This window comes from Plectrocnemia conspersa, unplaced genomic scaffold (assembly GCF_051122295.1).
Source record: "Plectrocnemia conspersa isolate PC_06_02 unplaced genomic scaffold, ASM5112229v1 ptg000003l, whole genome shotgun sequence".
Classification (NCBI taxonomy): Eukaryota; Metazoa; Arthropoda; class Insecta; order Trichoptera; family Polycentropodidae; genus Plectrocnemia; species Plectrocnemia conspersa.
Genome location: NW_028277167.1, coordinates 6,144,566 through 6,171,236, shown reverse-complemented (window position 1 = coordinate 6,171,236; position 26,671 = coordinate 6,144,566). Strand labels below are relative to the sequence as shown.

The following is a 26,671-nucleotide window of genomic DNA, read 5'->3' as shown; positions in this document are numbered from 1 at the left end:
GCAATTACGGGCAATTTAGAAATTTTCTTTACCCATTGCATGACCCATTAGCGTACGTTAAGATTGATATTTTAACATCGAAATGTATTTATTAGCCTACTAAATATAATTCGATAATTATTCATTTGAATATATATGTTGTACTTTGCAGGGAATGACCATTTTATCGACAAAGCAGTCTTCTTGTATTTTGACAAAGCATAAAGCTTCGTCGAGTGAAATCTTCGTTATCGCGTAGGTACTATATAAAAACACTGACCCGTCTGATTTATTATTCCGTCCGGGTCCGATAAAGGCAATATCCGAAACGTCCTATATATGTATGCGGAGCGGTCCTCAAAAATCCTGGAGGGGTGTGTATTTTTTTGGAAATGAAAATTATGACGTCACGTCCTGCAATAACGAGGTCCGGAGGCCGCCGGTTGGGCGCGGCTATATCCCCCGCCGTAAACATTAACCCTAATAGAATTACCCGAAATGCATGTAAAATTTCGAAACACTTTTAAATTTTGTAACTCTTTACCCTGTTAACCGGCCGCCGGTGTGCTTTGGCTTTTTTTTTATTATTATTTCGCGTTTTTATGTGTGGTTAAAAAAATTAACCGCCGAAAAAAATTGCCGCAAAAGCGCAATAATTTCGCGGCGGGACGCACACAACTTAATTGTTTTCGGACCGAAACTATAATATAAAATATATATATTATTATGTTCGTTTACACAGAAAACATACAATTAAATTTTTAAAAGGCAGGTAGGAAAAAAAGCTTTCCATGGTCACATAATAAGGGTAAAAAAAGTTTCGCGTGCTAATTATAATATGAAAATATACTCTTATTTGACATAACATGACTCTTTATTACCCACATGCTGAATATATTATAAATTATATACAGAGCTATTCTTAAACGTATATATTGTAATCACTATATTTTAAAAAGTGAACGCAAAATTTATAAAAATGGAATATTAAGAAACATTTTTACAAAAATATATTAATTACCAGCGATTTGACAGATAGTCAAAGCTTGTAATAAATAACTTGTAAATTATCAAGAACACTAATATTTCGGTAAATTATTTAATAGTGAGTTCCAATGTTAATATTGCGAACATGCCAATTTTTGGTTTGCAAAAATTAAAATGTTCTCAATTTATTACATATTTTATTCTGAAAAATGTGATGTTTGCGAACAGTAAATAATAAGCAAAATATTTTTTGTAAATATTGTGATGATAAGCTATTATTTTTATATTGATAGCAAGAATTCTTTAGATATTTTTATTCATTCAATAAAGATACGAGTATTTCGTATATTTAATAATTTTATTATATAATATTAATATAGTAACTGAATATTAATTTTGGTTCAATTAAGTATTTCGTTACATTGTATTTCGTCATAATTAAAAATTTACTAATCTAATAATTTTCGCATGCGTTTCGACGTTTCATGGGGCGCTTCCTTCGCCCCGAACAAATTTAATATTAATTCGTCATAAACACGCCGTAATGGAGTGCCTTGTGAGTGTTCACGTCAAAATTCGAATCGTCAATTAGAAACCTTAGCCCGCTAAATAATTCCGGACGGGCGACCCCCCACGGACAGGGCAGGACCCGGCGAGCAAATGAAAGACGTAAATACGTCACTATAATTTTGCACACGGCCGCTTTGTGGAAGGATTAAAATGGAATATATAATAAGGTACATCCACTTCGTTAAAAATTTAGAACTCAACGGAGATATTTATAAAATATCACATTAACAACGAAGCTGAACCACTCTCCCTCTCACTTACACACGAACATATTTTAAGTAGAAAATCATGATAATATAAATCTTATATTAGTGACAAGTCAAACAACTTGTAATTTTTGACACAATCATTTTTATCATTTTTATCTGAATATATAATAATAAATTATTACCTATTCCATAATATTTTGTATAAATACAGATTTATTAATATATGTCATCAAAGCTTTTATTATCAAGGTGTAAAATCAAACAAGTAAATTTTAATATTAAATTAATGATTTTGTACTACCATGCTAGATCTCATTGCAGTTATTTACTGTTACTATTTTTTTAAATTATGTAAGAGAAGAAAACACAGCAATATTTAGATATTCAGAAAATAATGGCCTTTCAAAATTATTTTAGAATGTATTGTATTCATTTATGAGCCTAAAAGACTTTTTTATACAAAATATGTATTTTTAATATCTAATAAATATTTAAACGTAAGAAAAATACACCTTATTTGTAAATGATTGAGTAAAATTATAATTATATAATTTATTTTTTAGATTAAATTAAGACCATCGTGGCCTAACAGGGTTTCCCAATGCACCACGATGGTCGAAAACAAATTTTAAATTTATAAAACATAAAAAAAACGTATATATATATATAAATATAACAATACTTAAACATAACAAAAAATTATAAAATATCAAAATTAGATGATACAAACTCGATCAGCTCCTCGTAGCTAACATTAAACAGGTCAATATGTAATACCAGCGTATTAAGGAGCCGGATGGCCACAGCTATAGGCGAGTCGGCAAATGCGGACATCCTAGCTCTAACGGACATCAAAAGAGGACGCGATCGTGATTCTCGAAAATGTTCCGGAACCCAAAACTGGAATGCCTCGAGAATAGCTGGATTGTCGACAGCACCTTTAAGTAATTTGAAAAAATGCTTAGCGACATACAACTTTCTGCGAGAACTCAGCGAATCGTATCCCAACACTCCTAAAAGAAAGGCGCAGGTATATATGTACGAATAATAACCAAATGTAAAGGTATCTTAAATACCTATAATCAAAATGTTACCACCGATATGGTAGAAATAAGCTGATGGCGAATGGGATCGAGAAAATAACACAGTATGGCACTTTCCGACACTAAAGGGCAGACGGTTAACGGAAGCCCATCTCCATAGAGAGTATCACTTTGTAGAGAGGAGTCCACAACAGATCGAATGCATTTATATAATTTTAAATCATTTGCGTACAGAAGAAAACTTGAATTTATAATTGCTGTATTTATGTCATTAATAAATAACACAAAAACAAAGGGCCCAGATTGGATCCTTGAGAAATCCTCGAAGGGGTAAAATATTTTTTTGACAATCGTCCACCATAGGTTACAAACTGTCTACGATTGCTTAAATAACTCGAGAATAATCGAGTTAAATTATCTGAGCAACCGAGGTTCGACAATTTTTTTAATAATAACCTATGACAAACTTTGTCAAAGGCTTTCTCAAAATCTATATACACGACGTCTACTTGAATTCCCGCATCGAGAGAAGTTGTCACCGTTTTGGTGAACGACAGAAGGTTAGTAAAAGTGGAACGGGCAGGACGAAACCCGTGCTGTTGGTCTAACAAAACTTGCCGAAAGATCACTAATAATCACTAAATGCGATCTCCAAGACACGATAGAAATTTAAATCCATATGGGATCTATATACATTTTATTTATACATTGGAAAGTCGGATTGCAAGTAGCTTGGTTGACAGTGTTTCGAAATATGAGAATTAAAAAAAAGTAAATTTCAAATGATAAATGAGCAATGTTTTGCAATAAGAGCAATACGTATTGCATCACTTACTTACAAACTAAGCCAATGATCTTCCTCTTTATATTGATGGGGGTTTGTAAGATGCTTCTCTGTGGCTTTGAGGAGCAATATTACATCATAAGTAAAAATCAATCGCATTAAAAACCGTCCAACTTTTATGTTTTGTGCTAATTCAAGCGGTGATTTCAGAGTTAAGCCTTTGCTAATCCTCAAAAGTAGGCAAAAGAAAGTGGTATTAGATGGATTTCTAGTTAAACTTTTAAGTGAAAAAAAGTTCAGCTCTCATTCCGATATATATAATCATTAAATATACATATATTATAATCAATTTATATATTAAAAAGCATACCTGTTTTTTGTATAAATCTTTTTTAGATTTTGAAACGAATAAATGTATTGTTTCATTATACAATTAAAAAAAAATCAATGCGGTAATGGGGCTAGAAGCGTTGCAGATCTCTGATGTAAAAGTTAAAGAGATTTTTTAACCTGATCTAAACTTTAATATATTTTATATAGAAAGGCAAAGTTACTCTAAAAATTGCCTTTTTAATCCGCAAATCGTATCAGTAATTCAAAACGCAAATTAATAAAGGTAACTCCGGCGCCACCGGTTTTATGATAATTACAACTTCTCTCTCGGGCTTTTCATCCACTCGGGTTGGCCCTCGGTGGGCGGAGGGGTCCGCGCAGAACCGCCGCCCTCGGAATATTGTCGCTCCGTTTGACCCTATGATTAATGAGATTTTTTAGCTCAGATAAACAGAAATGTGAAAAAAACCCTCCAGGGACTAATATACGCTCGCGTATGCATGACGATAATTAGAACGATTTATCAGAACTGTTTGTGTGTATGTTTGAATGTTCATGTCCGTTGAAAGATTTAATTGGGTCGTTTAGTGACACGCACTAATTAAAAATGATCTAATATTATATATGAAGCGCGGTTAATTTTTTTGCATATATTTGAGAATCGTGAAGTGCAAATATTTATTGACGGTAAAAATCTGCACATACATACATATATTCTTAAGCGGGAATATTTATGAATTAGTATGTGGGTATGATTATATTATTAACTGCTGTTTATATGTGACATATATTTTTGTTCAGATAGGTATATGTATGATAAATAAATATATAGGAAGAGAACCTTTTAAATATTAAAGTATTTATTGATTTTGTAAGTCTGATGCAAATAAAATAATCTATAGCTCATGTGTAATAAAAAGTAGAGATTAACAAACCCTTTCCCCTGCGATTTAAAATTATTGTTAATACTGTATATCATGATATACAATCAAATGCTAGTGTGTCAGGCGATATAATGTAATAATACTATACAATAGAACGCATTACCCCTTGTGGGATATGCGTTGGAATCACCTCAGTGAGAGGTAAATTTCTAGCGGAACTAGCAGTCCTACCGCGCTGACCCGGTGTTAATTAGCAGTAAAGTGGCAGTCCATTGCTTAAATGGTACAGAGCTTTTAATGGATTGTAGTCACGGCCTTGTGGATAGAGCCACCAAATTTAATTTCCAAAAATTTCACCGAAATTGCGACCATTTGCAAAGCGTCCGCAGTTAAGGAGCTTAATCCGAGAGCTTTCAGCGGATTATATCGTCGGGAGCAGTGTTTCATAATATTTTTTTAGATTTCATATTATCACAAATAGCATTATCAAACATAATTAAACATAAATTAAAATGTAGTAAAGTAATTAAAGAACGTTTTTTTTCATTCAAAATCATTTCAAAGACTAAAGTATTAAAATTTCGTTTTATTATGTTTATTCACATAAATTTGTATACATTCATAAAATAAAAAGCATCACGCCGTCTCGGTGGCTGGTATTTTCTCAAGAATTACAACGTCACAATAAATTAGCGCGACAAAAGGGTCCTGCATCGTAAACACAATTAATATAATCATATTCAACCCGCGAGTTTTCCGGAAAACCGGTCTCAAAAGAAATCCCGACCGTTCTTGGCCACTTTAAATTTTTACAATGACGCCTATATTATTTAGAGGATTATTAATGCACCAAAGAAAAGACTTGAGGGATGCAAAAAGTCGTTAACTTAGTAAACAGGCAAAAATAAATAAATAAAAACTTGAATACCTTATTAAAATAATTGAAATATTTTTGTGTGTGTGATTTAAGAAAATAATAACAGAAACATATTTTAATAAACATTAAAAAGTGTCTGAAATGTTTATTTTATGCGAAAGTCGCAAAACAACTTTCATTATGCGCAAAATTTATTATTTATTACAATAATAACAGCTTTAATCTGCAGACTGTAATCTTTATGTATTTAAATTTTACTTTTTATGATTATTATATATGTTCTCAAGTTGTATTAAATAAAAATCTAAACATAAATCATATGTTTAATTACTTTATTTATACTTAAAAGTTAAAATTGATATTTTATGCATTAAAAATAGACAGGGATAATTGAAATGTCAACTAAAATAGTTACACAGTTGTGCATTTATAATATACTACAATATGTGTATGAAGCATTGTAACTGGTTAAATTCATATTTACGCAATTAGTGATAATGATATATAATACATAATTATAATTTTGCTCAATCATTACAGATAAGTTGGTCCTATAATTTGCATTTCATACATGTTAATATTTGGTATTACTAATGCTGAAAATAATTATTTTTAATGCTCGGAAGCTAATTGTATATATTATCTAAAGATTCATGATTTTAAAAAAACACTTATATAGATATAATATGTTTAAAAAAATTAATTTCCTTTAGAAAAAGTAATTTATATAATAAAAATATTAAATTTATAAAAACGTGGAACCAGTTTTTTTTATTAATAATATATCAAACAAGCTTTTTACATCAAAAATACATAAAAAACCAGGAAAGTAAATTATTCAGACATATAGCGCGAAACTGAGCTTTGTATATATTATTTTATCAAAATCGGTAGAAAATAATAAAAAAATGACGTTATCAAACTATCTACTAATTAATAAATAGAAAAGTCATTGCCTTTTTGTAAGTATTATGCAAATATTATATTTCTCTGCATTTAATGTCTTTATATTATTATATAAGAAACAAAGCGACAAAATTCATTAGAATTTGGGACTTTACTTTATTAAATAAAAATATTGTTTATCGCATAAAATATATAACACAACTAATTGTCAATGAAAACACTGGTTAAAAATTATTTTTATCAACATTAATTTTACTTTCTCAAAAGAAGAAAATTAGTCAAGAATTTTTAAGAAATTCGGAAATATGCAATATGTAGTATATAATACACAGTATTATAATAGTATATATTTTGGCATATAAAACATTTTATTATATATTTTATATATAACAATTTATGAATATTAATAAATATTAATAATATAACTTAAGCGAATGCAAAAAGTAGTAGTACATTTATTTAAAAACGCGATTACATAATTATACGATTATTAAGTTGCTTACTTTTTTTATATGTCACATTTTTATTATTCTGACGAAAAATATTTTATGCATTTTAAATTAACGGTTACTTTCCATCACATGGTACTTTTCCTTGTATTTTGTAAAAATAGCAACCTCTAATCGTATGATTTATATACCATTTACATGAAAACATCGACTCTTTTTTCATTTAGCCGGCGAACAAATCGTTTATTAAGATAAAGTAATATAATCATTATTAAGTCATTAATACTTTGTTTCTATACTGTTCTAATTGTTTGAGGGAGGCAAAACGAATTATTTTATAATCGTAATTCATGAAACTTATATTGACAAACAAGATTTTCAGACTGTTAAGCTATGAATTTAGCAGATTTAAACAGAAACATCTATGTATATAATTCATTTTTACCAAAAATACATATTATCAGAACTCTCGAATAACATTTAAATTTATTGAAAAATAGAAAAGCATCATTGTGCATTATTTTCAAGAAATTCTCGAGAAAATTTATAACAAACAAGAAATTTATCAATTTTTACGAATTTAAAAAATCTTTTTAAAGATATTATAATTCGTGAGTAATTAATTCTCGCATTATTGAACGGCAACTGTGCGAAGAAGACAAAATTAAATTTTTTCGAATCATTATTACATTACATAATTACATTACATTACGTTTGCAAACAATATTGTTAAACTCCTTTCCATTTTTTAAATACCTGAATTAAGTGCAACTTTGAGTTTAGCAGATTTAAAATTGTTACTCGCTAAATCATTTAGAAATAAATGTAAAAATTTAATATTTAACAAAGTCAAATTTATGAAATTTCTTAAGAAATAGGAAATCATCATTATTCTTTTTTGTAAACAAATTTTTGAGAGAGTAAATATTAAAAACAATATTTATCATCCTTTGTATTTTTTTAGAATCAATTTCAAATATATTATAGATAATGAAAATTCTCGAAAAAAAATAAATTCAATAAATTGTTGAGAGAGATTAACACTATATTTTATCAAAAACGGATAGCTTTATAAGATTCCCATGTCGTCTGGACGAAGTACCGTTACACGAAATAGCATGCTTTATCTCTTTCTTCGTTGCGTGCGACACCCCTCCCACTTCTATTTCTAGGGGATCAGAATCAGTTCTAGATTGTTAAATGAATACATTTAATTAACCTACAATACCACTAACTTTATTCCATAATTTTGCTACTTATGTATCTGATTTTTTTTTATTTTGCGCAGAATTTTGAAGATTTTTTAAATAAATATAATTATTATAGACATTATTAAATGTGTTCCTACTATTGTTGTTTCCAAAAGCAATAAAATATTTGTATTTATTATAAGAAAAGAGCATTATTATATAATAAAAATAAAATGGTCAATATTTCTTTAGAAGCGCAGGGTAACACCCCCACGGTGTATGGCTGAGAGGCAAATAGTAGTGGATTCTAATTAGAATGTAACGGTAAACCGTCGAGCTCGATAAGGAATCTTATGATGCAAACGGATATCTATAGAGATAATTAATCTTTACAGATTAGTCGCATTACTACAATACCAGGAAAGTATATTAACTCGTCTTTAAATGAATATATTTATAATGAATAAAATATAAAAAGGCAAAAAATTAAAATTAAAAGTCAAGAAAATTCCACTCGTAGTTTATATTTACAACATGCTTTTGAATGACAATAATCTATAAACGTTCAAAGATAAAAAATAACTAATGAATGTTTGAACATGTTTGATGTACATACAAGAACATGTTAATATATTATCTTTATGTATTTTCAAATTTAAAAAAAATGCTAATTATTTAATCCGCCATAAAAACATTACACTCAATTCACAACAAACGCCGATTTAATCTAAAGATATATATGTATATACTGCTCAGAAAAGAGGCAAAAATTAATCTATTCGCAAAACACGCGTAAGCGTATGTAAACAAGGCGCCCGGAGATATTCATTATTTCGACGTTCATCCGTGTTTGTGTATAATTTCACTCGCCGGAAAAAATGTATTCGGCCCTTATTTCACATGGTTTACGATTTGAAGGAAGCAGCGATACACGCATACAAAAGCATAAGCCTACACGCGTGTTACAACTTGTTACGGTTGAAAAACAACATGGAATCACATTTTTATTGCGGCGTCTCAACCCCCCTTCTTTGAAAAATTCAAGCGAGGGCCGAAAACAACAGGTGTGGATAATAATATTAGTAATGACAAACGCGGGTGGGTTCAACCGGTGCTGGCGTAGCAGGGCTTGGCCGGACGGGGGGTGGCTAAAATTCGCCCACTCCAGGGGTAGATGATTACGCAGACCACATTATCCGGCGTTAATCCCTCAAAACGGCATTGTCAGTTAATGCAAAACGTATCTCGGGGGATGACCCGCCGCCTGAAATGTCGTGCCGTTAAAATTACTATTGCTTATTCGACGGCCGAATTGTGCGCAGTTAAACGCGAAAGTGGTTAGTGTTATAAACTGTATTATTATAAAGTTTCGAGTGAACAACAATACATTTGTATGTATTATTTATCTCGATTTATTTATTACATACATCGATGAAGAATATACGATACTACATTTCAGTACTTATGAGTCAAGATCATATTCGACGAGGAAACGACAAAAACTCCATACGTTAGCTATATTAAATAATAGCAAACGAACAATTAAGATTTAGAATCGATTTAGCAAAGCGCCTCCAGCGCGCCATTTTATTATATTACACATCAATTTAAAGTTTATACGGGCAAACTTGGCGGCGTTTTCGGTCGTACATATCCGGACGAGAGGCCATTCCGGGCGGAGGCAGTAAGCTCGACCCGACCGCGGTATCGCTTGCTCTCTACGAACAAATCCGCACGAAACTTGGTGCGGGTCGCCGGCCGCAAAACCGGACCGAAACAAGTCGACCGATACCGCCGAATTAGATTTAAACTTACGCCCGCCGATTATGTAGATTAACCGACCGCTTGCGGTCCCGGACGGTATCAGCGGGCCTCAAAGTTTCGACCAGGGCCGCAACGGAGATGGATCTCTCCACGGGCGGGCGTACGACTGTTAATTAACGACGGTTTGTGGCTGCTCGAGCAATGCCGGAAGAAGACAGGATCTTTGACAATGTGTGGCCTATATAACATAGTCAATAACGCGAATCACTTAAATATGCACCGTCGCACACCACAGCACAAGTGATTTTTTTTAATTTTTGAATCGTACTTTCACTATTTTTTTATACTAATAATAATTTTATACATATTATTTTAAAGTTGAAGCTAAAATCAAAAATATAATTTTGTTTAATTTTTGAACCATTACTTCAAAATATGAATATAATGTATATAAATCTATTTATTTACCTTTAGATTTCATACCAATATCGGAAGTTTATTATAGATAGAAACTCACCTGAAAATAGAAAAAATATATAATTAGTACAATATGCAAAATATTTTAATTATAACTAGCTGTCGGTACCTCACTGTCGTGAGGTACCGCAGCTAGACGGCGGATGCGGGTGCCGTACGCTAAACTTTTTTATTTTTGTTTCGTCGTTCTTTTTATTTTTCCGGTTATAATTAAAGCTTGAATTTTATAATATAATGAAAAATGCAAATCATATTTAATTATAGAAATTTTAAGTACGAAGCTTCGTAGTATAATACATATTATTTGATTTTTAATATTTTAAGAATCGCTAATTGGAAAATTTATTATTTATCAATTTATAATACATTTGTAAACGCAATTTATACTTAACCTAATTAACTAATACATGTGTTATAACTATATTACTTGGCCAGACGTAAACACGATAAACGTTAATAACTGAAGATGGCTGAAGTGTATTAGAGAATTGCATTATATTTCCTTTGGGATGCACGTTCGTGTCTTATCAGCTTTAAGCTCAAGTAAGCTTTATAATTTTACAGCAGTCTTAAGTTGAACCAAAGTATCTAGCCAATTACGAATTAAATAATGTCTTTCAACGTATATAATACTATATACATATCATATGTTTAGTACATTGAAAAAACATTGAAAACATTTGTGTATGTACTGATTATAACTAATATAAAAGGCATGCATAGCTATACATTGAATCTACAGTTGCTTGAATGAAATAAGCTCAATTTAAACACCATAATTGTATCAATAGCATTGTACGATATAAGAGAATCGTCTTCTTCATCTCTTTCCTGTTCTCTCTGGCATAGACTGTTTTTAATTATCAAAACAAGATAGTCTCCTTGCTGCCGCTTCCAAGTCATTATCTCGGAGAGTCGTCTGCGCGATTTTAAAATTCCCACGAGGGTCCACTTGAACATTACGAGTCGCTTCCACTTGCAATATTGTACCGCTAATGCGAACGGCTCATCTGTCCCTATCCTGGGTGGGTAGCCCTCCTCCTCCGCTTCTTGTACACGGGTCGCCTCTTTATTACCAACACTTAATCCCGTACTCCCGTTCGACCATTTATCCAATTACGGTAATACGTTTCCTTAATGAAAGATAGAATTCAACGGAGCCTTTGACTGTGCAACGTGTACTAGATTGACAACGCTACAAACAGTAGGGAATTTGCATCAATAAATGTGGGAATTAACTAGTAGTAATACCAAATCAATAGGATTATATGAACATCTGGTTTGTTAATGATATTCAAATATATATTATAGAAACTATAAATTTATCATTATTAGTAATGTATGATTAAAAAAGTAATGTTTAATAATTATTTTACTAAAATTGACAAAATAAATAATCAATATGATGATAGTTTGTCGTATTATTAAAATTATTTTTTCTTAAATTATGTGATGGTTCTAATTTTATTTAATATATCAATAAAAAGTTTCTATTAAATATACAAAAATATATGGATTGATTTAATTTGTTACATATAATTTTGATATGAAACATATAGAGTGTAAATATTAGTAAACGGATGTTTTAAATTATTTTAAAATAATTTTTAATACCGTTTAAAAATAAATTGTATGTATCCTCTTTAGTAGGCAACAGGTGTACATATAAATAATTTATTACCTTCTATTTATATATTCAGTATCAATCAGTTGAATAAATAATAAATGTAAGTATCATATTCATAGCAGTAAATAGAAATAAATAAATTATACATATTTAATTCAGATGAGTTGAAATAAATATATTTTATAGAAGAGCGTATGAATATATATTTTCTACTTTTACATTTTAAAAGCTTGTTTTGATTTAATTATAGTTTTTTGTATAACTAAGGGTTTAAATAAGATGTAGCGGAAACTGGGTCAAAATTATTGCCTTTGAAAAGTGGTAAAATTGCCAGGCCAGGATCTCGGGGCTCGGCTTCGCGGTGTTTACACAAGATAAAACCATTTTTAGCGCTTACTTTACGGCGCTAAACTTATCCCACAAATCTGGACACATTATGGGCCGCATTAGCGAGCCAGAGCTTAAGCCGCGTAATCAAAATCGCATTAACACCGACCTAATCATACGGAGCAGAGATACGGTTCAATTTTACTGTGTGAAAGATCGTTTAAACTTATGCTTCGTACGAGTAAGAAATGGTTATATTGTGAATCGAATGCAAAGATAGACCTTGACCTAGTCAAAGATAATTTCTATCGGAATTTATCTTGATATGTTTCTGAAGCGGTAAACTTTTTAACCATTTATTGGTCGTAAATGTGTGGTAAAATTATTTATAAATATTATTATTTCTTGTGGTTTATAAAAACAGCTCATCTAAAATAGTCAGATTATAAATATGAATTTGTAATTTTTTTGAGAGGTAAATATCTATTTTTAGATACAAGAATGACTAATTTCCATCTAGTCTGAAAACTAGAATGTCATTTTGTTAATTTATAAATATGTTCTAGAAAAAACTTTGTAACTTAGCATGATCTGTTTACTGGAAAACATATTTCTTAATGTTAATTGGACAGCAATATTAATTTTTAACGTCACATATATAAAAAAACTACCTTAATGTTATATAAAGACAGATTATTTGTATTAAATTCACTAGCTAGTGTATCAAAATACATAAGAAGATACACAATTAATTTTTATTATTAATTTATATGTTCTTAGTATTAAAATTTATAACCAAACTGTTGAATCTTTAAGAAGTATTTTTTTATTAACTCTATTTAAACGTTTGACAATAGCACAATTGAAAAAAATATGTGATTCCCTGTCATCATCGACGTCAATTTATTTTTTCTATCAATCATCAAACCGTGGTTCGACACCATAGATTCCCAAAGCGTGGCGCACTTTCTTCATACAAAAATAAAAAAAAATACCGACGTCGCCGTTACACACGACGCAATTTATCAACGGCATTATTCGATTACTCGTTCGTGAGCAGACAAAATCGTCGTCGTACGTCTCCAGCGTACCATTTGCCGCCATTACCGTCACACGATCAGATTCTGAATGGATTCTGAGGGCGCGTTAACAGATTTCGCGAAAAAATTCGCCGCATTTGCATGCAAATAGCGTTTCAATATGGGACGCGCACACACTCACAAACTCAAAAACACACATAGGTATAGGTATGAAAACAGTTTCGTGACGACTCACTTATTCACAACTTCATAAATATTAAATGTTTCATTCCAATATGGCGAAGTTGGCGGCGTTATCCCCCCAGGTGCTGGGCCGGCGTAGGTATAGCACCTACGACCTCGTAAAGTGATCTTTTCCGCTTTGACTAAGTTTAACTTAAATTGCCGCAATGGCTTAAGCGAAGTCTTTATTTTTTTAGCAACGAAGAAGCACTTTTCCACTTCGTTTGCGGCGAGAAACTATGTTTATATGGGGTTATTTAAAATTAGTTTTGCTGATAAGTTTCAGTTTATATTCAAGTAAAGTCAATATTATTCGTCTCGTGGTACGTTTAGGACTTTTAAATTATACATATTTCTATTACGAAGTTATCAATTATAAAAATATGACAAACTTGATTGCAAAATTATGTGAAACAAAATTGACAAAAAAGCAATTCGTAAGACATATAAAACACAACTCTCTGAAGGTTACAAAAATGATATGCTTAATTATTGTAAAATAAAAATAAAATTTCAAGTGGTAAGCCGTTATTAAATGTAGTGTATAATTAGGGATTGCAATACCGATAATACCGGTATTGTGAAAAAAATTGACCTTCGGTAAATATTTATAATTTTAGAAATTACATTTTTTTTTTCAAATCGATATTTTTGTATGATATGCGCGACGTATCAACATAAAAGGAATACACTTGATTTATCTCAGGCAAGTCTAACGGTACCTAGCAGTTTCCTGTAATCCTGCCTACCCCTTTTTATGATAGGGAAAATAAAAGCAGGTATTGTATACACGAAATTCTTTCTACTACTTATACATTTTTATGTCCATTAAGCACATATTTTCACCCAGATATACGTCTACGGAATATGTTTCATTAAACAATAGGTGTTAAATATTAGCTTTAAGTAAGTCTCAATAACTAAATTTAAATAAGAAACATATTTAAAAAATTCCCGTTAAATGTGTTTTTTTTTTAAATATAACTTTTTCATTGGAAAATATTGCAATGTTATTTTTTCTGTTATTAATTAAAAATATATTCTACTAAGCGATAAAATTAAAATGTGTTGACGGGAGTTTTTTTTTAATTTTTTCAAGCAAATAAATATAAAAAAAATAATCTAATTTTTTATTGTTGTAGAAACAGAATATTGTTGCTTTTTATTACCCCACATCATTGAGAGTATTTTTTTTAAAACACATATATTATATCAAAAGTAACGCTTTAAGTAACGCTCACGATTAGCACATTATATAAAAGCAAGAATTTTGCTAATATATACAATAGCATTAATGTTTTTGGGAATTTAGAATTCATAAAATAAAATTGGATCAACCTGTATTTATATTTTTTACCATAATAACTCTAAACTGTCGCGCACGCTTTTATTTTTAATTAATTTAAAAATAAATAAACCTAGAACAACATTAAAATAATGTTACAAAAATATATAAGCCAGCATAAAGCAATCGAGATTAGATGTGCGGATAAAACGGGAAAATCGTGTTCTTCCGCCATATTGTTTGCAGGTCAGATATTTATCTGGAGCTAATTTTATTTCAAAGTTTAACCTACGCCGTTTTTAGCATCGCTCAAATGCAAACATCGCGATGGCGTGGCGATAGCTATTATAAATAGGATTGAAAATTACCATTATAAAGATTATTATTAAGCATGTCACATGGTTAAAAATTAGTAGTCTGTTGATGTTTCATCAGACGGAATGCGCCCTAGCCTTTTGGTTTTACGTATTGAATTTTAATAAGCGGCCATCGGAAAATTGTGTTGAACGCGATGAGCTTTTCCATTGAACAGACGACAATATAAAATAGGTTTGTAATTTTTTAAATTTATATACGGAAACCAGATATGCAGAATAAATGTATCTAAGAAAATGCCATTTGGTAGTAAACGTGAGCGACCGCGGCTACGGCGTAGACGATTAATGCTACGCTGCGAACGATTCACTTCACATTTTTCACTTTACGCGGAATAAATGATCCGAGCAATGCCCAGAAAATAATATTTTTATTAATGTCTGGTTGTATTTTTTTAAATGATATTCGTAGAGCTACTCACAAATGTAAAGTAGCGTATTGTATGACCGAAAATGCGCCGCAAACAGTCGCATTATGTTACGTACATTTGCATAAGGCATTTTGCGGCCAAGCACTCAAATATCCGAATTAAATATTCATGGTTACTGTCTTTTGCTTGTGTCTGATTCAATTTATTACTATTACTTTAAATAAATACTGAAAATTTAGTTCCTCTAATATTAATTTATTTTTAATGTTATAAAAACATTTTATAAATGTTTAAAACCGCGTTTTAAGTGAATGTTATCTAAAAAATAAAAGCTAGATTTTTTAAGATTGGGAGAGTCATTAAAGATAAGCTTACACTTATCCATGTTTATTTATTAAAAATAATAATTAAATTTGTCACAATGTTTAAACTAAACTTGTAGATGTATGTATGTAGTAATTTCGGTTTAGGTCTTCCGCCATGAGCCCGAATTATATTACAGAATAGTCACATCAATATATGAATTGTGCATCAGTAATCTTTGCAGAAGTTCAATTTCGAAAAATGTAATTATTCCATATGCGATACGTCGCATTGTACGCGCAGAATATTTTACCCGTTCGATTCGTGGAGGAGCTGCCATTTCGCACGTATGCATCGCATCTATGCATAATCTTATTAAATCCCGGAAAGCCCCCGGGAGCCGAGAGCCAATCCCGCATATTTGCCTCGTGCAATACGTCCGCCAGATATGGAAATCATTTTTAGATTTCACGAGCGAACGCGTCCTCGACGTCCTCGAGCGTGCACAGCCTGACTTTCAGGAATTCTTACAATATCTTTCGCTCCTGCGATATCTTTCGCCGGGAACGACTCCCACACGAGTCGTTTGCTCGCATCCGAACGCTACGGGATTCAATAGGGGCGAATATCTATAATACAAACCGATACTGGCTAATCCGGACGCTTGTTTAATCCCGTTACCGAAGTTCGACACGGCCACTTTTGAATCTCGGTGGCCGATATCGAAACGCTTTCGAATTGGTTCTCGCCCTAGGTTAGTCTTCGATATTCGCCACTTTGCCAAGTTGTTGAAATTTAACGCGATTAATTTAGAAGCTAGCGGAAAAATACGACTTTAAACTGTTAACTTGTTGGAGAGTATTCCTAAAAATAACGCACGTTAAGACTAGTAAAAATCAGTTACCAGCCTGAATTTTTGAAATAATACAATAGCTAGAACTGCTACTAAGATTCACAGCTAGCTTAATTCTGTTTATGGCATTTACAAAAGCATATAAAACAATAAGAAGTACTGTTTATGATAAAAAATGCCGTTGTCTATAAAATGCTTATATGTGTTTGGTATCAAAACACTTTACCGTCATTTAGTAAAATATTACGAAAAAAATACTTATGCACTAAAATTAATCAATGAAAAATAAATCACTTTACAACGCACGAAATAAATAAATTGACGGAGCATATATGAGCTAATTTTAAATTAAAAAATAAATCATAGCTTTCAATGTTAAGATATAGAAAAAGCTTTTGAGACAGTATGATTTACAAATTATACAAATACAAAACCACTGACTATCTGATACGATTAATACACTCAAACCTATGAAGTAAAAGCTATGTTGTTTCTAAATAATGAACATTTGATAGTGCAAAAAAATTTTAGATAAAAATCCACAAGGAAGTTTTCTTTAGTCAAGAAATTAAAAAAATACGCGTTTATCTATGTATCAATTGCGAATTAATTACAAAAAAAATTTGTAACGTAAATAAATAATTCAAAACGTGAAAAATAAAATGAACAAGAAAAATAGTTTATTATATTTACGAAACGTAGACAAAATTTGCCACCGCCTCTAAAAAAAATAAAAATCTAGAGTTTGTACATGGATTTTAAGCTTATATTAAATTTTACAACTTTACTTTAAAGTTCTTGCTGCCATTGCGGCCCTTACACCGATATTTATTTGAAAGAACGCGCTTACCACAAAAAATAAAATCTTAATAAACAACTAAGTACTGTTAAAAAATTGCAAGTCAGAATGTTAAACGACCGAAGGATGTGTTTAATGATCATTAAAATTGCATAGCATGCTAAGTGCGTGGTGATAGTGGCAGTTCGCATGTTGCTATCTTTTAGACATGCAACTTGTGCCTATTTATACATTCATATAGCAAAGATTTGTTTAGAAAAAATATTATGCTAATTTCTTATAGGCAATATTTGTACGTACGTAGATATTACTAAATAATACAGTTACGTTTTTAAATTTACTGAATTCAAGCAGATTTCGCTGCTAATAATTGAAGCTACTAAAACTGTATAAAAGTGGCAACGTCACAAATAAGCGCGGACAAATGAGCGTGTGTCAAAAGAGCGCTGCATTATAAGCGCTGCGTCATAAAAGCGCTTGCCAAAGTAGCGCTGTAACAAAATAGCGTGCGTCAAATGCGCAGACAGTCATATGAACGTTTGACAAAAGAAAGCACGTCATAAGAGCGCAAAAATACTTGAAGAATGAAGAATTTTAGGAATGAGGTATACAAAATATAGGTAAATTGTGAAAAATTTACAAAGAATAAAAATTCACGAAACATAGGCGGTAAAATTAATATTTTATGTGCCAGACCGTATTTACGATTAAAATGATTAGTCAATATAAACATTATTATTTATTGATAATTACGTACATAAAAAAGTATGGCTCCCCATCCCCATGCGTACGATATACATATATTTTGTACTAAAATGAAAGGCTGATTTTAAATTTATCATTAAATTTGTTTTATATTGTTTCATTAAATTGACAGATATTAATAATATTAATTAAATTATAAATAAATAAATTAAATTATTAATAAAATATTAATAATTATCGACTCGATTTTATTGAATGCGTATAATAGGGCAGGTAAGTATACGGCCCCTCAGTAGTTAGATATCATTCCTACTACTATTACTATCACAGTAATAATAACACAGTTATTATTAAATTCATCATCATTTTCTTAAACATCCATTATTATATCGTCATTCGTAATTATATCGATAATTTTTCAAAATAAATCAATATATCTATTTATAAATAATTAAAACACAGATTACTAATTGTTAGTAATTTACTAGCTAGAAAAGACTAATATTAATATTTTAGTTGACGCTAAAAATGTCGATAGTTGTCAACCGCTGATTTGAATAGTGCGAGCGAGATAGCGAGCTCTGCTTGCATCTCGCTCTTTTTTCTAATCGTTTTTATTTCATAACAGACACACAATATTAAGTAAGAATTATGCACAATCAGAGCATATAATCCCGTTTCATCCCATATCATAAAAATATCGATACCTTTGAAGGAAAAAATGGGTTTAAGAGGAATAAATGATAACTAAAAACTGTCAAGAAAGCGTTATGCGGTCTTAACACAACTCGATTCGGCCATATTCCGATGAAAAATTTTACAATAAACTTACACTCGTAAATTTAAGATTATTGACTTATTTGCATTAGTTGAAAATTTAATATTACTAAAATGTGTTTACCACAAGTGTTTTTAGCATTAATAAATTGAAATTGTCAAAATTAGCTCGAACACAAAGCCAATAAATGCATTGAAAGTTTTGTCGACGTAAGAGTGCCACGCTTGGTATACGATGTCGACTTACTAGCACAAAGGGTTACACAGAAAATTCCAAAGACATTACCTTGTCAACAGCATGATGCATAGAATTGTAAATATCGCACTTTCGGCGTCAATTGGCGCCCCTTCCCCCGCCGGCCTCGCGGGGGAAGGGGCGCCGGACGCGTCGCATCCGGTGCACGCCGTAGAAAAACACTGTTGCAACGGTGCCTTGCATAGTAACACTAATTTGAATTATACACTGCTTAATTCTAATACATACACTAAATTACACTATCACTTTATAATTAAAAACATCGAAACGGATATTATTATAAAAAATTATGAACGAGAACACTTATTCGAGAAAAATGTAACAAAAGAATTTATTCGTCTGTTTACGACCGTGGTCGCATAGCTACTGGTCTTTTTTTTTAAATATTTCTAGATGCATCCAGACAATTCAAGGTTATGCTTTATTAAAAATACCAAATGTCATTCACCTCTTTGTCTATTTTAAAAATATTTATCTCTAATTCGAATTATTTTAATGCAAGTTGTTTGTTTATTTTTAAATATGTATCTCTCGTTCGATTTATTTAAATGCGAGAGTGACACGAAGGTCATCTTTATTGTTGACTTGTTGACCCTTTAAAAGTATAATGTCGATGATTTCAAGTTTTATATTATTTAAATCTAATTTATATGTGCCAAATATACGACATTTTCAAATGACGTTCTTTCGTTGAAAATTGTGAAGAAAAAAAATACTTTTATTACATATTGATAATGGGGGTTAGGGGAGGCTGAACAAAACTATATTTTAGAATTTATTTTATTTATTTTATAAACATATTAGGTATGTATTTATTTTTATTGAAAATTAATTTTATTCGACGCTCCTTCTTACAAAAGTCAGCAATAACCGCATTATATAATAAGTATATTGTCTTTCTTTAATTTGTCTAAGAGTTTTTTTTCGATTGATAATAATGCAAGAGCTGACAATTTATTCTCACTTTTTTTAATAATGTGTCTGATTCACTTAGAAAATACAATAATTCAACATATTTGCCTCCATTTACGGTATTTTTATTTTCAGAGGGCCCTTGCAAAAAAAGTTCTTGTTTAGATAAAAAGCAAATTACGTCAATTAATTTGGAAATAATATATCTGTTTGCAGTAACTATCTTATTATTTAATTCAACATTTGCTTTAAATTGAGCACTGAAAAAATCATTAATACGATTTTCTTTACTAATTTTTTTAATTGTATAGTAGCGCATATGTGAGGTTAAGAGCATTCGTACTTTTTACGAGCTTCACTTAAATTGTAATAAATTAAAAATATAGTGTTTATTCCCATTCCCCTATTTTACGAGTTTCACCTAAATTGTAATAAATTTAAAAATATAGTTTTTGTTCCTATCCCCCCTAACCGCATGCCCTGTTTCAAAGTTATCGCACGACACTGATATGCATATATCGCATGTATGGGGATGGGGAGCTATACTTTCGTATGTACGTAAAAATTAATAAATAATAATATTTTTATTGTCTAATCATTTTAATCGTCATTGCGCTCTATCACATAAAATACTAATTTTACCGCCTATATCTCGTGAATTTTATTCTTAGTGAATTTCTCACAATTACTTATATTTTGTATACTTATTTTCTAAAATATTCATTACTTGATATATATCAAGTTGTTTTTGTGCTCTTATGACGTGCTCTATTTTGTTAAGCGCTCATATGACTCTCTGCGCATTTGACGCACGCTATTTTGTGATAGAGCTACTTTGGTAAACGCTCTTATGACGCAGCGCTTATATGACGGCGCTCATTTGACGCACGCTCTTTTGACCGGCTGCCGTATAAAAGTATTTAAGACAGTTCTGATTGAGGCAGGATAGTGTACAAGTGCTCGAATCCCATATGATCCCTGGTGTTTCTCAAAATAGTGTCTGGAGATCAGAATTAGTAATTATTACATAGATATTATTCCGATCGATCATCACAGATAAAGATAGTCTATATTTATAGTCTCAGGAAATAAATATTGTAATGATTATTTAAAATTTGTTGTATATATTAGGTAATGAAAAACAATCTTTAATAATGAGCTATTTCAGCACATAAAAAAAATTGTAATTGACATGTTATATGTCGATAATGTTTTTATTGCTAACTTAAAGCAATTCGAAAATCAAATCGACAATTCTAAAATCACAAAGAAAGTCGCTAATAGGGTCATGATCTGCCTCGAGAATATTTGAAGTACCTACTTATTTTCTCTGGCAGATAAAAATCATTCAACAAAAATATCATAGATTATTAAGAGTTATATGATACAATACAATTTAAGGCAATGCGAATATTTTATAATTAACACTATAAGTGTTTTATTGGTAATCATATTTTAAACAGAAAATTGAGCAAGCGAATTGTAACTTATATGAATCACAGGTAGCGCAGATTAGTGTATAAAATTGGAATTTGAGCCATGGCCTTTCAGGTCAATAGTCAGAGACATATACCACTCATTAGTCGTGTTTTTATTATTAAACTATTTAGCATTTAAACTGTTTACATCCGACAGATCTATGTTACTACATCCAACGTTTTACCAAATACATTTTCTTTAAAATACTTAGAGCACAAAGATATTTGATGCAACAAAAAAACCAGAAACTACAAATAAGTTACGCCAGACGTCCCTTCATGTGAAACTGTTTTATTATAGTATATATGTATATACATATATTTTCTATATTAATTGAATCTATTGATGTGTGCAAATAGCGCATAATAATACTGCGCCGATCCTGTCTTTATAACTTTTGTGACAAAAAGCTTCGTACACCAAAAGTCTATTTGCTCAATTAATGCCCTTCGGGCAGGGTGGAAACGTTTCTGTATATTTGCCGAGACGGAATAACGTTAACGTGTCCGATTGTCTGCTACGTTTGTCTTTGTGCGACTTCCGAGGAGCGTCTTTGTGCGTCGGTCGCGCCCTTTGCGTGTTTCTCGCTGCCCCCTCGCTTTCGTTTCACTTTTGTGTAATTGATGAACGATATTTATGATAAAGATAAAGATATGGAACAGGGCGGATGGGCGGATAGATGGATGGGTAGCGGAAATTGCTGCGGAGAGAATGAACGACTGGTTTAAAGAATAAAAAGTAAAACGGAGGGAATTGTGAGTGCATCTTCGCAACGAATTGCAATAAACGTAAAATTTATTTTATTTATATGTATATATTCATCGAAGCAATTTTCTATACTTATTGCACAGAGAAAAATATTCCTAATCTTTTAAATAAAATCTTGGCTTAGTATGCTGTTTGTTTATATTTCAACAAATCTGGTTTTGCATAGGCCTTTTATAAATTATTGTCGATTTAAAGATGTATTTAAAATTATTTATTGTAAAATATAATTATATATGATATATTAAGAAAAAAAAGTATGTGTTTTACTATAATTATTAATAAACGTATTTAAATTAAATTTTATATTAATATATTTTCAGAGGTCTGCAAAAATAAATATTATTTAGACCTACTTGATATTTTTAGGAGAGCTTATGTAGCAGAGTAGCATTATTCAATAAATTTTACGTTAGTGTTTTATGAAGCTACTGGTTATTTGATTGTTTTAGGTTTATAAGTTAAATGCTAACAACGAAGGTATATATTTTACAAAATTTTATAGAAATAAATTTATTATTATGTATTATATAAACAAAAAAGTATGACCATTTCATTTTATTTTTTCCATTCATTTCCATAATTATTATTATTAAAAGTATAAAAAACGTGTTTTGATATACTCTACACAAATTGTATCATATCATGCCATTCCGTTTTAAATAAAACCATTCAGAGCTTTCGTATTTCTGCTGCATTCACATTCCTTATTCATAACTCACGATTCACATTCATATAAATTAAAGTTAGTTTATGAATGGCGGATTAACAATGGGAGATATATTATTCACTCTTCATACAAATATTATTATATACAAACTGTTGTAATTATCTAAAGAATTATTATTATTAATATTATAACAATTGCTACTTTTTTGGTGGTTTTATTACACCAATCCACAACGGTTCTGTTGTGTCGAATTTGTGGTATTACAGGATAACATGTCTGGAGAGATAATGTCGTCGTAGCAAATGGCGCCGCGGGCCACTCCATACTTCCTCCCCTTTGCTTTCTCTTTCGCCAGAAGCAAACCAGAATATGTTGGAAAGCAATAAACATCAAATGAAAGCGGTGCATTTTTCTCTTGCACGGTAAAAAGGTTTGGATAGGAACTTTCTTACAATTTTCCGCTTGCCTAGAGCCTATGAGGTTTGCATGTGGTCTATCGATCGATTGGCTTTATAAGTATATTCAAAAGCTTAATACAATTTTAATATATGATAAATATATAAAACAAATATTAATATCTGTACTAAAAGTCCAGTATATATAAGAATAAAAATTTCAAATAACATGTGGCAACTTCGAGTGATGAATCGTGTTGCTGTGGCACACGTTATGTCAGTGTTGACTGTACCACAAATTTCGTGGCTCAACTGAATAAATCGGGCCCCACAGAATTAGTATTGAAAAATTTTACTAAGAAAAGAGTTTTAACTTCAAGTGCAAATTCAAGTTTAAAGTTCAAAATTTTACTAAGAAAAAAGACCTTGTCATTCACAGGAAGCTTGCTGTTGTTGCTTTATCACATGGCAAGGTTGGTGCGAGCGAGTGAGAATGATACTGATCTGGCTCATGATAAGTATGATGCGAGCGAGTGACAAATGATTTTGTTAAGCCTAGTGGATAAAGGTTAACTACATCATTTGAATTAAAATGCTATTGCATTATTGTGATAAAGGAAAATATAAGACATTAAAAATATTAAAGTGTATTTCTACAAAACAGTATGTTCTTATTGAACTGCTTAACTCGATTTGTATAAATGTACTTTTTATTGGCTTTTAAACTTCCCCTTATATCTTTTTTTTTTTATTTATTTGAGGGTGCAATGAAAAGTAAGTGTACAAAAGTATCAATTGTAATTATAATACTTTTGCCTATAAAAACATTATGTTTATGAATTTTCGAAAACTTCATACATTTTGATACACGCTTTTAGGTATATATATAATATTGTTAATATTCACGTTTAATATATTTCTCTGTAAAAATTTCATTCCCGATTTATCATGTATGAAAAGCTCGAGACTACCCGTTTTAACGTCAGTTCAAAATGTTAGGTATTACAAAGCTGTCACATTATCGATATCATAAAATTCCACGTGTCAAAGTATGAAACTTTTACAAAAAAAAATATACAGATATATTTTATCTATAAAATTTTATTATAAATTCTTACCTCTATGCCTGTTGGTCTGTTTGTCGAACATAAGCATGGCGTCCTCGATCTGAAACACAAACAGAAATCAGGGTATTAGTAACCAGTGTGGCGGAAGGGCAGAATTACCCCGGAGAAGAGAAAAGTATTAAAACTAACAAGCACTAATGTGAATTGATGACATTACGGTCCGCCTGGAGGAGACGCGAAGAAGAGCTAAAGGCAACAAAAAAAATATACTGCTTGCGTACGTATGTAGTACGTAAAAGACAAAACTTTTCCACGACGAAAATATTTTTCGATTAAAACGAGTCGTTAAATTGATATGGTCCGTGAGACGAACGGTTAGTCAAATAGGAACACTTTCGGCCCGAAAACAAACATATAAAGTCAAAGTGTCGTAATAAAAGCGATTAAAGCACCCGCCCGTGGATGACCCATTATGCAAATGTTTGACCTTAAAGCCAGCACGGCATTATAACGCAGGGTGTATTGGAAAATAAAAATAATTCAGTGCTTGATTAGAATCGTTATTAAAAATCTAAGCTGATCATATACCGTAAGCTTTAAGCTCGAGCTGCTAAGCTTGAGCCTAACTATATAGCCAAATTATTTTTGTGTATTTGCTTAAAACATATTTTAATATTACGCCTTATATTAAATTTGAAATTTCTGAAAAATGTTGAAATATATAGAATAATACAAAACATTTAAGAGAATTAAAAACTATACGGTGTCTTCCAAATTCAGTTTTATCTTGAGAAGATAATGCAATCGACGTTTAAATAACAGCAAAATATTATTTGTTTCATTTTTTTTAAGAACGTTATACCAAAATATAGTAACAATATTTAAGATTTTTAAAGTGATTAATAAATCTGTCTTTATATAGCTTTTAAAATATTCAGATTGAAGAAATACAGCGGAAGGAAATAATTTATTAGTAATAAAATTGTAATATAAAGATTTTTTATTTGATAAAGTCTATAATTGCTGATACAAAATAAAACACAAAACAGTATTAATTTAGATTTAGAATTAATTTTTTTAACAAGGTATCTAATATTTGATTTTATAGAAAAAAATGTTGTAAATAAATATGCTAAAAAAATATATAAGCCGTGTGAAAATATACTACAATATATGTAATAATATAAATAACACATGTTTTAGTAAGCCTGATACTTTAGAACCTATCCGTTCTTAAGGATAGTACAGGATTATCTTGGCGAGTTGCCTTATCATTTAAGAAGTTAAATGTATACAATACTGTAAGTTATATAAAAGGCATATTTAGATCAAATGGAATAAGAGGAATGCACAGTATAGCACAAGTTCAATTTGTCCATTTTGTGAACATAAACGATATGTATATCAAACTATGTCATAAGAAAATTAGAGTATATATGATATTTTAAAATGCATTTCTAAGAATAAAACCATAGCTTGTGAAGTACGATAATATGACGGTAAATTTCTTAAATACAGCAAAATCTAGCGAAAGCTATTTTTTAATTAAATTTATTTATTATTTATTTTTTTGCTTATTATCAAAAAGCTTTTTATTGATAACATCTAACATACCGATAATAAAGATAAGCTTTTTAAATCATGTATTGTATGATAAACAGCTTTTGAAATAAGATAAGGCCACTTTCTTTAAAAATATATTAAATATTATATCACGATTAAACGATAGATATAATATGACGATTTTATATAAGACACGTCAGATTTTCATGTATGTATGTATATATAATAAACAACGTGAAGGCACGTACCCCGTAACGTTACGTAGCCGTCGAACGTTTGCCAACCTCTTGACATTTACATACAAAATTCATATAAAACTCATCTATAAAGTGAGTTTATAAGATCAGTCGGTATAATACACAAACTATTACTACTATATATATACACGTAAACACACGAAGCAGTAGTATTATAATATAAAGAGTATAC

The 26,671-nt window shown here is 30.5% G+C and overlaps 1 protein-coding gene across 50 annotated transcripts in view; it reads right to left on the bottom strand.

Annotated features, from left to right (window-relative positions):
- The window catches only part of Rbp6 (RNA-binding protein 6), a 1,186,203-nt gene that overhangs the window by 152,324 nt on the left and 1,007,208 nt on the right, over positions 1–26,671 (bottom strand). For all 50 annotated transcript variants that reach the window (XM_088182883.1, XM_088182887.1, XM_088182888.1 and 47 more), the window contains one exon: positions 24,731–24,779. In XM_088182883.1, the coding sequence (XP_088039009.1) occupies positions 24,731–24,779 (49 nt within the window). The remainder of the gene's footprint in view (positions 1–24,730; positions 24,780–26,671) is intronic.